General features: G+C 45.8%; 1 protein-coding gene across 1 annotated transcript in view; it reads right to left on the bottom strand.

Annotated features, from left to right (window-relative positions):
- Positions 1-10957, bottom strand: part of LOC110307386 (DNA (cytosine-5)-methyltransferase 3C) — a 34441-nt gene extending 23484 nt beyond the window's left edge. The window contains exons 1-4 of the mRNA XM_021179618.1: positions 10801-10957; positions 9919-9965; positions 2254-2442; positions 1215-1424 (exon numbers count right to left, since the gene is read on the bottom strand). Coding sequence (XP_021035277.1) covers positions 1215-1424; positions 2254-2442; positions 9919-9965; positions 10801-10957 — 603 coding nt within the window. The remainder of the gene's footprint in view (positions 1-1214; positions 1425-2253; positions 2443-9918; positions 9966-10800) is intronic.
- Between the last annotated feature and the right edge of the window lie 3627 nt (positions 10958-14584).

The raw sequence follows: 14584 nt of genomic DNA, 5'->3' as shown, positions 1-14584 counted from the left end.
GAGAGAGAGAGAGAGAGAGGGAGGGAGGGAGGGAGGGAGGAAGGAAGGAAGGAAGGAAGGAAGGAAGGAAGAAAAAGAAAGAAAGAAAGAAAGAAAGAAAGAAAGAAAGAAAGAAAGAAAGAAAGGAGGAGGGAAGGAGGGAGGAAGGGAGGGAGGCAATATTCAGAGCATGGTGTCCATGAATGGGGCGGAGGCAATGGCCACACAGACCCCCAGCACCCACTCCTAAAGCTGTTTGTGTTGCATGTGCCTGCAATCCCAGCACTGGGAAGACTCAGACTGAAGAATCCCTGGAGCCTCCTGGCCAACCAATGGAGCCCAGTGGGTGAGCTCTGAGCCAGTGAGAGATGTTGTCTTAAAAATAAGGTGAAGGGTTCTGGAGAGATTGTTTATTAGTTCAGAGCACGGGCTGTTCTTCCAGAAGACCCAGGTTCGATTCCCAGTACCCACATGGTTGCTCATAACTGTCTGCAATTCCAGCTCTAGAGGATCTAGCACCCTCTTTTGGTTTCTGAGGGCATATGGCACATACATGGTGTACACATACACATGCAAGCAAAACATCCGCATACATAAAATTAAATCAAATTCTTCATGAAATAAAAATAAAATAAGGTAGAGGGCTAAGTGGATAAAGCGCTTACCATCCAAAGACAAGTACCAGAGCCCATTTAAAGCTACATGCAATAATGCATGTCTGTAACCTAGCATGCCAAAGACAAGCGGAAGGCAGACACAGGAGAATTCTTTGACGCCTGAGTGCTAATGTCTGTCTCACAAAGTGGAAAACAGGAGAGCCTGTCTCAAAGCACAGTGGGAGCCAAGGACTGACACTTGAGACTGTCCTCTGCCTTCTATACACACTATGACATGTGTACACCTGCATCCTCACATGCACACAACATACACAATAATAACAGGTGGGAAATGAATGAGGAATACATCTGATGTCAACCTCTGGCTTCCAGTGGCACATGCACACACCACACATGTGCACACCAAGAGGGGTGGGAGGTGGGGGGGGGGGAGAGAACACTGTTCATATCGGTGTCCAGGAGCAGAGCAGGGCAAAAGAAAGACAACGTTGAATTTGGAAAATACTTAGAATTGTAATGTATGAAAAAATGACATCAATCATAGAGGCTGATCACTATACAGCTGTTATCTGTTCTCTACATTCAGGGGCTTAAGGCAGAAATCCCATCTCGTGGTACCTGATACTCAATGTTGCCTCCATCTCTGCTCTCTGCATCTGCCTGTGTGGTATCCATGCCCTCCTGATGGCTGTCCTGGCTCCAGTCAACCGATGGGGTACTGACGCTCTGGGGTATCACATCTTCATCTGTGAGGTCAATGATGGGGTAAGGGCTGGCAGGGGACAGCCAGGGTGTGCTTGCTGAAGTGTTTGCTTGCCAACTGAGGGACTGCAGACAGAAGAAAAGGTTTGAGTCCCAGCAAAGCAAAATAGATGGGGGTGCATATGGACAGCCTCCCTCCGTTAGGTCCCACGCAAGCAAGAGTGAAGAAACAAACCCGGACCCTTTTGTGTTGTAAGAACAAGAGCTGGCAGTCATTGACCCCAAAGCAGAAACAGAATAAGGTTCCTAGGCATGACAGGTTATGCCCTCTAGAGGCTATGAAGCTGAGCTCAGGGAAGGCAGGGTCCCTGGTTCAGTGGATCCTGTGCTATCTGGAAACCCAAGAAAGTGCTTGATCTGCTGGGGTTGCCTCAAGACAGCAGGAAAAGACACAAGAGACAAGGGTGATGTCCATCAGTGGCTTTCAGATCAGCTCCAAGGTGAGCCAGAAACTGGGCTGTGGGAATTCTTGCCTCCTCAACATAGTTCCAACACGGTCAAGCCAAGAGTGAAACCACAGGCTTAGGGGCTCACCTAACACTCAAGACAGGGAGGCACAACTCATCCCCTAGCTGTATTTGATTGCTGCTTTTAATGAAACAAGCTGGAGCTAATGAACCAAAAGATGTAGGGGTTGGAGTGATGGCTCAGCAGTTGAAAGCCCTTCCTTACTGCTCCTCCAGTGGACTTGAGTTCCATCCTAAGCACCCTCCTGGGGTTGCTTACACCTGCCTGTAATTCCATCTCCAGGAGTGCCACGCCCTTTCTGGCCCCAAAGAGCATAGGCACTCCTGTGGTCTATACGCAGAGACGTGTGAATAAGAGTAAAACAAGTTTTTAAAGGTTTAATTATAGATTTTAAACCCAGGTGTGGGAGAAAGACCTGCTGAATTACCTTAGCCTCATTTTCTATGCTGGTCTGTGAGCGGCGGGAGGAGCCTGGGCTCAGCAGGAGGGGACTTACTGCTGGGGCTTTAGAGGGTATCCTGGTCTCGCAGAGGAATTGGGGCATCACTGGAGTGCCAGAGCCACTGCTGCCCCCCACCTCACCATCCCTATCTTCATCTCCATCTCCTGTGAGGTCCTGCGAAAAGGAAATACAAGCAAGACAGGCAATACAGCAGTACAGCTAAGGGTCCCTACAATACTGCCACTTCATTTTGCTGTAATAAGGCTTTATAGGATCCTCTTCCACCGTGGGAAGCACAGCCCACTGGCTTAGAGGAGCTAAAAGACAGAGAGGACCTGTTCTCCAGAATGTCTCCACTCTAGAGTCAAGTCCCTCATCTCAGAGCCAGCCAGTCTTCCCACAGAGATATTAGGGCAAACTGCAATGGCCCCAAACCTCCAGGAATCATACTAGAAGGTGACAGAGAATCCTTCGGCAAAAGCCACTTTGGACAGCCCAGAGAGAGAACTCATTCCTTTCCTTGGGTCACACCCATCCTTCCTGCTGAAGTCATTGCTCCAGAATTGAAACAAAAACTATGTCTGCCCCTGTGACCTTTGATGGATCCCAGGAAGATGCTGGAGGAGTTCCTTTTTGTTTGGGGTTTTTGTTGTTGTTGTTGTTGTTGTTGTTATTTGGGGGTTTTTTGTTTTGTTTTTTTCGAGACAGGGTTTCTCTGTGTAGCTCTGGCTGTCCTGGTACTCACTTTGTCGACCAGGCTGGCCTCAAACTCAGAAATCCACCTGCCTCTGCCTCCCAAGTGCTGGGATTTAAAGGCGTGCTCCACCACGCCCGGCTTTGAGTTCATTTTTATATAGAGATTGGTGCATCAGATCCAGAGAAGATTCACGACAGCGTGAATGCCTCCATGGCAAATAGAGTGACAGAAGCTTCCCCGTCCAAGTTCAGTAAGCGAGTTTTCAAGGCTGGAGAAATGGCTCAGTAGTTAAGAGCACTGGCTGCTCTCTGACTGCTCTTCCAGAAAACTAGGGTTCAGTTCTTAGCACCCACATGATAACAACTTCCTGTCATTCCACAATCAGGGGGTTTCACACCCTCTCCTGGCCTCTGAAGGCATCAGGAACAGTGCACAGACATACTTGCAGGCAAATCAACAACACACATTAAAAATAAATAATAAATAAAAATTTATAAATATATTCAGAGTGTTTAATAATTTATTTTTATTTCATGTACATTGGTATTTTGCCTGTATGTTTTTCCATACAAGGGTGTCAGATCTCCTGGAACAGAAGTTATAGACAGTTGTGAGCTGCCATGTGGGTGCTGGGAATTGAACCCAGGTCCTTTGGAAGAGCAAGCAATGCTTTTAATCTAATTGCTAAGCCATCTCTTCAGCCCCAATAAAATTGTTTTTTTTTTCTAAAAATTAAAAAATAACTGAATGTTCAATTAAAAAAATATTGTATTATTGTCATTTGCGAGTGAGAAGCAGTTAAGTGGGGGATGGTCAGCAGGCTGTCCATGCTGGTAACAAAATGACAGGCCAGCCTGGGGAACCAGGTGTGTGGCCTGGGTCTCCTGCATCTTAAGCAGCAATAATTTGAGACATGAGTAGACTTCAGGCCAGTGTGGAAGCCTCTATCTGTTGTTGGAAAGAGCTTGGAGCCAAGACAGCTGCCTTTGAGAGTGCTGCCCAGTTCACACTGGGCTGCATCAGACTGCCTCCAGAGGCTGGAGCTCCATCCCAGCTTTCAAGGCAGAAAACCAGGCAGTCTTGGCCTAAGCAAGCTGTTGCTGGTGTTTATGTTTTCAGAACCATGTGGCGACTACGTTCATCTGTTGCTGTTGAGTGAAGTGCTGGCAGAAACAAAAGGACACTCAAATTATTTTGCTTAACAAACATCAGAAATTAAGGCCAAAGCAACAGTTGCTAATGAGCCAGATAAAATATTTCAAGCTAAAAAGACGAGAAAGGAACATGAGAGACCAAACCATAGTAAGAAGAGAACAATAATGAACAGATCTCTAGAACAACCCAAAAGGAAGTATCAAGATCTGAAAAAGAAACACTGAGTTTGTCAACCAGGTCCTGGTGAAACAGTTTATAAAGCTCTGGGAGCAAGGACATGGCCCACCAAAGTGATTCTTCCAGATGGTGGAAGAATCACAGTGTTAATCACAGTGTTCAGAAGGCAGAGCCTGGCCCACACAGAATTCTCCACCAGCCAAGACTGGTGAGATCCTGTTTGGGGGGAGGGGTGTTTTTGGTTTTGGGTTTTTGGTTTTTTTTTAAAAGGCTATTCCTGTTTGAATATAGAAGTTTGTTATAGTTATGCTTTATTCATGGTAAAATAATTTAAAACCATCTTAATAAACCACTGTCTGTTTTATGAATTACATCGCTATGGCTATGGTTGTTGTTGTTGCTGTTGTTGTTGTTGTTACAAGCTACATGTGCTTAACATCTTTGAAATTATTGGACTGTGACATGACATGTGATATTCTACAATATCTTGCTGACTTGAACATAACTGTTACTAAATACTTCCATTAAAAAGTGTCCAGTGGGAGATGGAGAGATGACTCAGCACGTCGAGGTCTGTGTACACCAGGCTGGCAAAGCCTGTGTAGAGTATGGCAAAGACTGAGTTCAATTCCCAACAACCACATAGTGGCTCACAACCATCTATAAGGGGATCTGATGCCCTTTTCTTGCCTGCAGAGATATATGCAGCAGGTCACTCATACATTAAATAAGAAAATAACGTTTTTAAAGTGATTTTTAAAAAGACTCTAACAAGCCAGGTGGTGGCACACACCTTTAATCCCAGCACTCAAGAGACAGAGGCAGGTGAATCTCTGAGTTTGAAACCAACTTGGTCTACAGAGCGAGTTCCAGAATAATCAGGGCTACACAGAGAAACCATGCCTCAAACAAACAAACAAAACACTGACCTGAACTAAGAGCAAGAAAAATATAACTGGGGGGCTGGAGAGATGGCTCAGCGGTTAAGAGCACTGACTGCTCTTCCGAAGGTCCTGAGTTCAATTCCCAGCAACCACATGGTGGCTCACAACCATCCGTAACAAGATCTGGCGCCCTCTTCTGGAGTGTCTGAAGTACAGCTACACTGTACTTACATATAATAAATGAATAAATTTTTTAAAAAAAGAAAAAAGAAAAATATAACTGTGGTGGGGGGGATTACTAGTAGCTAGCTAAATGTATAAATATAAACTAAATATAACCAAGCTCGGGATGCTGATCTCTACCTAAAGTTTGGTGGCAATGATTTTCTCCCGTTCTGCAGGCTACTTCCTTTGCTGTGCAGAAAGGTTTTTGTTAGTATTGATTCATTTTTATTTCACGTGCACTGGTGTTTTGCATGCATGAATGTTTGTATCAGGGGGCCAGAAGCCCTAGGATTAGAGTCACAGACAGGTGTGAGCTGCCAGGTGCACGCTACAAATTGAACTCAGGATTTCTGAAAGAGCAGCCAGTGCTCTTAACCACTGAGTCATCTCTCCAGCCTTGCTGTGCAGAAGTGTTTGGCTTAATGTGGTTGTGATTTTTTTTATTCTTGGGGCTACTTCCTACGATGCCACTGGAATCCTGTTTAGGGAACGCCTATGAACTATACTCTATGTATTCCTGTTTAAGAAGTTCCTGTCAATACCTGTGAACTGTACTCTGTATTTCCCACTAGCCTTTTGAGCATTTCAAGTTGTAAATCAAGGTCTTTGGTCTACTTTGAATTAAGTTTGTACAGGGTAAGAAATATGAATTGCATTTTCCCCCTCTTTAGGGATACCTTTTAGGCTTTTTAGTGCTGCGATAAAGCACCATGACCAAGGCAACTTATAAAAGACAGCATTTAATTGGCTTACAGTTTCAGTGGGTTATAAGAGTCCTTGAAGACAAAAGAAAGCCACAGTGGCATGTACAGCTGAGAGCTCACATCTTGATCCACAGGTAGGAGGCAGAGAGAGCTAACCAGAGTGGTGTGGGATTTTGAAACTTCAAAGACCACTCCTGGTGACACACATCCTCCAACAAGACCACACCTCCTAATCCTTCCCAAGCAGTTCCACCAACTGGGGGTCAAGTATTCAAACATATGAGTCTATAGAGGCCATTATTATTCAAATGACTACAAGATGGATACACAACTTTCCTAGCACCATTTGTTAAATCCTTTTGCCAGAATATGTTTTTGACATCTTTGTCAAAAATTAGGTGGCCCTACCTGTGTGGGTTAAACTCTAGGCCCTCTATTCAGTTCTGTTCACTGCCATTTCATACAAGTATCTTATGTGCATAGTTCAGTAGCAGCATCTGACGTGGGGTATTGTGATATCTCCAACAGTTTTCTCTCTGCTCAGAAACAAGTTGGTCATTTGTTGTCTTTTGTATCTCCATATAAAATTTTTTTATTGCTTTTTTCTAGTGATCTGAAAAAAATATTGTTAGAATTTTGATGAGGATTACACTTATTTACAGATCAAATCTGTAAATTGTTCCTGTACAGCTGTTTTCACAACGCTAATTCTGTTCATCCAAAGAGGTCCTTTTTATCATCGAGTCTCATCTTTCCTTTCCTTTTTCAATGTCATAAAATTTTCCCTCCAGAAGCCTTTCACTTTCTTGGTTAAGTTCATTCACAAGTATTTTATGTTTGGGGGATTTGTTTGTTTAGGTTTTTTGTTTGTTTGGGTTGTGTCTTGTTTTTTGATATAAGAATAGAGGAACCAAAATTTAAGGATTGGGATACAGTCACATGTTAGATCATGTAAAGATGTGGACATGAGAACCAGCAAGGAAAAAAAAAAAGTCATGTGTGGTGGCATGACTGTAGTTCTGGTCTGCACAAAGGTTTCTAGGCCCAGCAGAGATACACAGCCAGGTCCTGTCTCACCACAAAACAAAATAAGGCAAAGCAGAAAGTCCAAACATGGTATGACCAAGTTGGAATAAGTGCATTTTGCTATGTTAAGTATTAAGTACCTTATCAACAATATTTGTCTTGGCTAGGGTTTTACTGCTGTGAACAGACACCATGACCAAGGCAACTTTTACAGGAACAACATCTAATTGGGCTGGCTTAGAGGTTCAGAGGTTCAGTCCATTATCAAGGCAGGAGCATGGCAGCATCCAGGCAGGCATGGTGCAGGAGGAGCTGAGAGTTCTGCATCTTCATCTGAAGGCCACTAGGAGAAGACTGGCTTCCAGGCAGCTAGGATGAGGGTCTTAATGCCCACACCCACAGTGATACATCTACTCCCAAAAGGCCACACCTCCTAGTAGTGCCACTCCTTGGCCCCCATAGGCTTGTTCAAGCATATGAGTCTATGGAGGCCATACCTAAACATAGCCTAATAAAAAAGTACATTTAGGGGGCTGGGGAGATGGCTCAGCAGTTAAGAGCACTGACTGTTCTTCCAAAGGTCCTGAGTTCAAATCCCAGCAACCATATGGTGGCTCACAACCATCCATAATGAGATCTGATGTCCTCTTCTGGGGTTTCTGAAGACAGCTACAGTATACTTACATAAAATAAATAAATTAATTTTTAAAAAGTATATTTAGTCCAACTTCCAAAGTCCCCATAGTCTATAGCCGTCTCAACAATGTTAAAAATCCAAAGCTCAAGGTCCCTTCTGAGAGTCATCCAATCACTTAACTATAGTCTCCAAAACAAGACAGGAAACTAGCTGATCTCTAACCCCTTTTGCCATCTTTGTTGACTGCAACAAACTTTTTTCTCCTGGTCCAGTTCCACTCCCTGTTAGCAGCTTTCCTCAGCAGGGATCCCATGGCTCTGGCATCTTTAACATCTTGGAGTCTCCAAGTCAACTTCAGCCTCACAGCTTCTTGTTCCAATGTCTAGGATCCACACATGATCTTCTGGGCTCCTCCAACGGGCTGGTGTCACTTCTCCAGCTCTGCCTTCTGTAGCACTCTAGGCTCTGGTTGACTCCACTGCACAGCTGCTTCTGTTCTTGGTGATCATCCCATGGTAGTGGTATCTCCAAGACACTAGGGTCATCAACTAAAACTAGGCTTCACCAAGTGTGAATCACAAGTGTGCTTTCCATTTCTGGATTGTAATTCATTTCAAATTAAAAGTTCAAATGAGAGCCGGGCGGTGGTGGCGCACGCCTTTAATCCCAGCACTTGGGAGGCAGAGGCAGGCGGATTTCTGAGTTCGAGGCCAGCCTGGTCTACAAAGTGAGTTCCAGGACAGCCAGGGCTATACAGAGAAACCCTGTCTCGAAAAACAAAACAAACAAACAAACAAACAAACAAAGTTCAAATGAAAACAATAATCAACTATAATAATGCCTAGATATCATATATATAGCCATCCCTTGTTCAACTGCAAAATCATAAACAATAAGCTTAGCTGGGTGGGATCTTGCCCCAAACTCACCACACCCTTAATCTGTTTGTCTCCTTAAACATAGGATTCAGCTGGGCGTGGTGGCGCATGCCTTTAAATCCCAGCACTTGGGAGGCAGAGGCAGGTGGATTTCTGAGTTCGAGGCCAGCCTGGTCAACAAAGTGAGTTCCAGGATAGCCAGGGCTACACAGAGAAACCCTGTCTTGAAAAACCAAAAAACAAACAAACAAACAAACAAACAACCCCCCCCCAAAAAAACCCATAGGATTCAGCTCCATTTCACTTTCTGATGCCCCTTTATTACTTGAACCATATATTTTATATTTTTCCTTTTTCAGCTCCTTTTCATTAAAACGTTCTTCATAAGACAAAACCAGAGAACAAAGTCTCTGCTGGATTCTTTTTGAGAATTCCATGGTCAATGAAATTAGAATAAATCTCTTTACCTTAGCCTCAGGTAGACTCTTCAGACAAGGTCAAAGAGCAGCCACATTCTGCACCACAATACTACAAAAGCAGCCTCTAAGCCACATACTGAAATTCTTCTCCACTGAAACCTCTTGGGCCAGGTCTGAACTGTTCACATCACCCTCAGCAACTACGTCTTCCATAGTCCTACTAGGATAGCTCAGTGAGCCCCGCTTAAAGCATTCCACTGTTTTCCAAATCCAAAGCCCCCAAATCCATATTCTTCCAAACTAAAGCATGGTCAGGTCTATCACAGCAATACCCTCCCTACTCCTAGTACCAACTTCTGACTTAGGTAGGGTTTCACTGCTGTGAACACCATGCCCAAGGCAACTCTTTTAAGAACAACATTTAGTTGGGGCTGGCTCATCAAAGTGGGAGCATGGCAGCATCTAGGCAGGCATGGTACAGGGGGAGCTGAGATGAGGGTTCAACATCTTATTCCAAAGGCAAACAGGAGAAGACTGGCTTCCAGGCAGGTAGGATGTGGGTTTAAAAGCCTAAGACTAAAGTGGCACACCTACTCTACAAGGCCACACCTCCAAACAGTGCAAGTCCCTGGGCTAGACATACTCCAACTAACCACAATGTTGATTACATATATGAAGAACTGATTTCAGAAACACATAAAAAGGGCCCAATAACTCAAACCTTTCCATCTTGGTAAAATGAACAAATGAAGATTTTCACTTAACTTCTAATTTCTCGAGTCTCGGGATACCCACAGGATGAAAGCTAAAAGAAATGCTCAGAGCCCTCGACAAGGAGGAGCCGGTACCTGAACGTAACTAGTCCTCTTCGGTGGTTGTGAGCTTGTTCTGCATCCTGTGGAGGGCAAGAGTCAGAGTACACATTCAAAGGAAGTCTAAAGGCTTCTTGCTGACAGGCCTTTTTTCTAGTGTCTCCCCCAAACCAGCCATCAACAGAGACCATGCAGTGCCCCATATCTTCTATGTACTCATAAAGCAACTGGGCACAGGGCTAGGCTCATGCCTTCCTCCCTACAAGCTAAACAGTAACATTTGGGGTCCTAATAAGGAGGGGAGGCATCCAGTTCCTTCAAGAAAGCCACTGCCCAATCCCATGATGACAATTTCATTTAAATGAACAAAGTGGTTTCTGACGGTGACCATATTTCAATTATTTCTACATTAGCCAGTAGCTTCTGGGTGAGCATGGAAACTGGCCACTTTTGTCTTTACACAAAGTTCTGATTGGCACCATGGATCTCAAGGACAGGAACGGACAACACAGGGGGGCTTCCAACAGCAGGGGGCTGAATCCCAGGTGCTCTAGGAGGTGCCAAGAGGAAGTGGTAGTAGCCAACATCAGAACAGCAAAAGGACCAATGGTCCAGCCATGCTGAGACCAGCTCTACCAGGAATGGCAAAGTAAGAGACCAGCCACCTTGGGTGCTCTTCCTCAGAGTCTCAAGTAGGAGAAAGAAGCAGGAAGCTGTGGGCAGAGATGAGACAAAGCTTTGGCTTTGCCCATGTCTTGCGGAAGCAGACTGACTTCTCTTTAAGGAGCATATGAGGGTGGTCAGAATCTCCCTATATCCTCCTTAGCCAGGGGGAAGCTCTTGCCCCAGCCAAGGAATGCAGCTGTGCCTGTTTCATCAGAGTATAATGCCACCCCAGCCCCTCACTGGCCCACATACCTCTGCTCTCCACTGTGCAGAATGCCTCCAAGACTTGGATCAAAGGAACAGTCTTGGGGTCTGAAGACTGGTCACTGCAGGTCCCACTGATGATAATACAGTCCTCACATCCACTGACATCCTCCTCATTATTGAGGTGTCTGCTACCTCCCCTCATTGTTGTCTGTGGGAGAAGGCCAGAATGGATAGGAAGGAAAGAAGGAGACAGGGACATAAGAGAGCAGCTCACCTCAACTTTCCCACCATGGGCTCTGTGTCCTTGGCTCAAGAGAGACTCCTGTTGACTCAATCTCCTGAGCCCTATTCCAGACCACTCATCAAATTCAGAGGCTTGGGATTTGGTTCCATGTACCAGGGAGTCTAGAAGGCTCAGATGCCAGCACTCAGGAGAAGAGGGAGCTAGGATCTGAGATGCCAGCTGCTGTTTGCCATTTTTCTTGCTCTAGCCAACCTAGGTTTCCCTCTGTCCCTGATCCCTTCTCCTTGCCCAGCCTTTGCAGAGCCTCAAGAAACCAGTGCACTCTTTTCCCCCATGACCCCTTTGTTTGTTCTGTCCAGGTCTTCTTCCCTCTGCCCATCCTCTGAGGCAGGCTTCCCTCCTCTCCATAGCAGCGCAAGCCCCATCCCAGCCAATCCTTTGGCTACCATTGGTCACTTGGCCTGTCACTCATTCCCTCCCTCAACAGCAGGGGCTGAATCCCAAGTTCTGAAGGGAAGGGAGCATGGAGGAGAAGCAGTGGCAAAGGGCTGTGGCAGTTACCAGGAGTGACAGCTGTGACCTGCTTTGGCCTCAGCCCACCTCCAGGACTTGGTCTTCCCATTGCTGTCCTTCTGGTAAGACAGCTAAGACAGTAGACCAGGTCCTCACTGATGGGTTGATAGGCTTGTGTGACCTTTGCCCTGACTCACACAACATTGTGGGTACCAATTAGGCTTCCATGTATATGTACACTTGTAAGAAACTGCACCTTTATTTGGGGAGACTGCAAAACAAATTTTGGAGAAATAGAAAAGGTATACACCAGGCAAGCACTCAAGGATTCAACACCAAATGCAACTGAGCCCTCCTTGGCAAATGGTAGCAGGCGTGGTACTGAGGCAGGAGGACTGGAAGTTGGCAGCCTGAGCTAACAGAGAGAAGTTGTCTCATATTAAAGCCAAAAAACAAACAAACAAACACAAACAACAACAACAAAAAAGACATCCAAGTCTCACAACACGTGCATATCAGAGTGCTAGATTCAAATCTTAGCACTGAAAGTAAGCGACCTCGGTGAAAACCACACATGAGCAAGCCATGGTATACACGTTTGTTGCTTAGGAGGCTGAGGCACCATTGTCTGCAGATGAAGATAGCCTGGACCACAGAGTGAAAGCCTGTCTCAAAAAATATAAAATAAGATCATCTAAAAAGTGGCCCCAGGGTCAAGTATACACAGGGCTAACTTCCCAAATGCTGCGATTACCCACTAGAGTCATCATTGTTTTTAAAAAACCATGTCGAGTTTGCAAACAGTAAACTGAATCAAAACAACAGTAGGAGCCACAACAGGTGTTCTCAACCTGTGGGTCGTGACCCCTTGAATGACCTTTTCATGTGGGTCGCCTAAGATCACTTAAGCACACAGATATTTACATTACAGTTCATAACAGTAGAAACATTACAGTTACGTAGTAGCAACGAAAATCATTTTATGGTTGTGGGGGTCACCACAACATGAGGAACTGTATTAAAGGGTAGCAGCCTTAGGAAGGTTGAGAACCACAGTTCTACAAGCTCATACTCAAGAACTGCTTAATCCGGTTACCAATATCGTCACTGAAAATGAGACTCTTAATGTTTTAAGTAAGTTTACAGGTTTGCGTTGGGTCTCCCTCAGCCCTACTGGTCTCTGTGGGCAGCAGGTTGCACAGGCCTGAGTAGGATGTTCTAGAGTTCTACCGGTTCACGTCATACGACCCAGGGTGGTCACTCTGAACTTTAACGAGGGAAAGTTTGCCACCAGCTAGCTGCTATCTAGCTCTAGTCTCCTTGCTTCTGTCCCATTCAGACACTCACCTGAAAAAGGGCTATCCTTAGAGAACCTTCTAGAAGTACCGCTGTAGCTGCCTGATAACGCTACGGGCTTCGCGTCCACCAGGGGGCGCTGGGTAGTATCCACCAGGAGGCGCCGGGTAGTATCCTGTGAGCCTCAACTGTATCCTTTGTGTTTAGCTATCACACACAAAAGGGCACCGGGAAAACTAGGCAAGGGGTCATCTCTTATCCTGCCAATGGCCCTGAGCTAATACAAGCATGACCTTAGAGTTTCTTTTTTTAAGATTTATTTATTTAATGTATGTGAATACACTGTCACTGTCTTCAGACACACAAGAGGGCATCAGATCCCATTACAGATGGTTGTTAGCTACCATGTGATTGCTGGGAATTGAAGTCAGGACCTTTGGAAGAGCAGCCAGTGCTCTTAACCACTAAGCCATCTCTCCAGACCCAGTTCTGGGATCTGTAAGAAAGGAGGCTAAGCAACCCATGGAGAGCAAGCCAGTAAGCAGCACCCCTCCATGGCCTCTGCATCAGCTCCTGCCTTCATATTCCTGCTCTGTTTGAGTTCCTGCCTTGGCTTCTGTCAGGGATGAACTATAAATGTGGAAGCTTAAGCCAAATAAATCCTTTCCTCACCACCTTGCTTTTTTGGTCATGGTGTCTCATCACAGTGATAGTCACCCTGACTAAAACCCTGGCTGTTAATCTGTCTATTGAATCTGTTGTCACACAAACTGCAAATGAGAGCCCTAGGCTGAGATGGTCCACAGTGCTTGGATATTTTCTCGACACAAGGACTCCCTTCTGCTCCCCACGGACAGGGGAAGTGTCTGATTCGGTCCCATCAGCCAGACAGCTAGTTTGTTCTACCTGTTCCTGAGATCAGGAAGGCAGACCTTCAGGAAAGCTGCTGGGTGGGCTGTATGTATTCAGAAGAGCATGTCCCCTCAGACAAGATCAGCGCCATCTGGCACAAGTGGGAGGCTGAAGCTCCCTCGAGGCACACTCTGAGGAGGAGGCAGAGTCAAGAGCTGGTGTGGAGTCAGGCCTAAAGCAAGGACATGCGTGACCTCTCAGCCAGGGTCAGTAGTGGGTTTTCTCACACAGCCTTGGACTTCAGTCCCTCAGACAGGCCCTATCTGGGTCAACCAGAAGCCAGACAGGTGTGTGCCCTCTTTCTACACAGGTCCATCCAAGAGGACCTGCTGCCCAGCGCTGACAATGATTAACTACCCTGGACCTTCCCCCGGGCATTAGTGGTGTCTAGTGAGCCAGTGTCTGAAAGGTGGGCGGCAAACCTTCCCCAGAGCACCTCAGCATCGCACAAACCCACCTGGACCCGCAGGCAGGATGTGGAAATGAACCCCATCACTATGTCCCATTACCTAGGTACCCAGGGATGCACTGCACAAGGGAAAGATGCTGTAATGGTTTGTATATCCTTGGACCAGGGAGTGGCACCATCTGAAGGTGTGGCCTTGTTGGAATAGGTGTGGCCTGGTTGGAATGGGTGTGTCACTATGGGTGTGGGTATAAGACCCTACCCTAGTTGCCTGGAAGTCAGTCTTCCACTAGCAGCCTTTGAGTGAAGACATAGAACTCTCAGCTCCTCTTGCACCATGCCTGCCTGGATACTGCCATGCTCCCACCTTGATGATAATGGACTGAACCTCTGAACCTGTAAGCCAGCCCCAATTAAATGTTGTTTTTTATAAGACTTGCCTTGGTCATGGTGTCTGT

Source organism: Mus caroli, chromosome 2, assembly GCF_900094665.2.
Source record: "Mus caroli chromosome 2, CAROLI_EIJ_v1.1, whole genome shotgun sequence".
Lineage (NCBI taxonomy): Eukaryota > Metazoa > Chordata > Mammalia > Rodentia > Muridae > Mus > Mus caroli.
The sequence above is the reverse complement of the archived record's forward strand: the minus strand, read 5'-3'. Positions and strand labels throughout refer to the sequence as shown.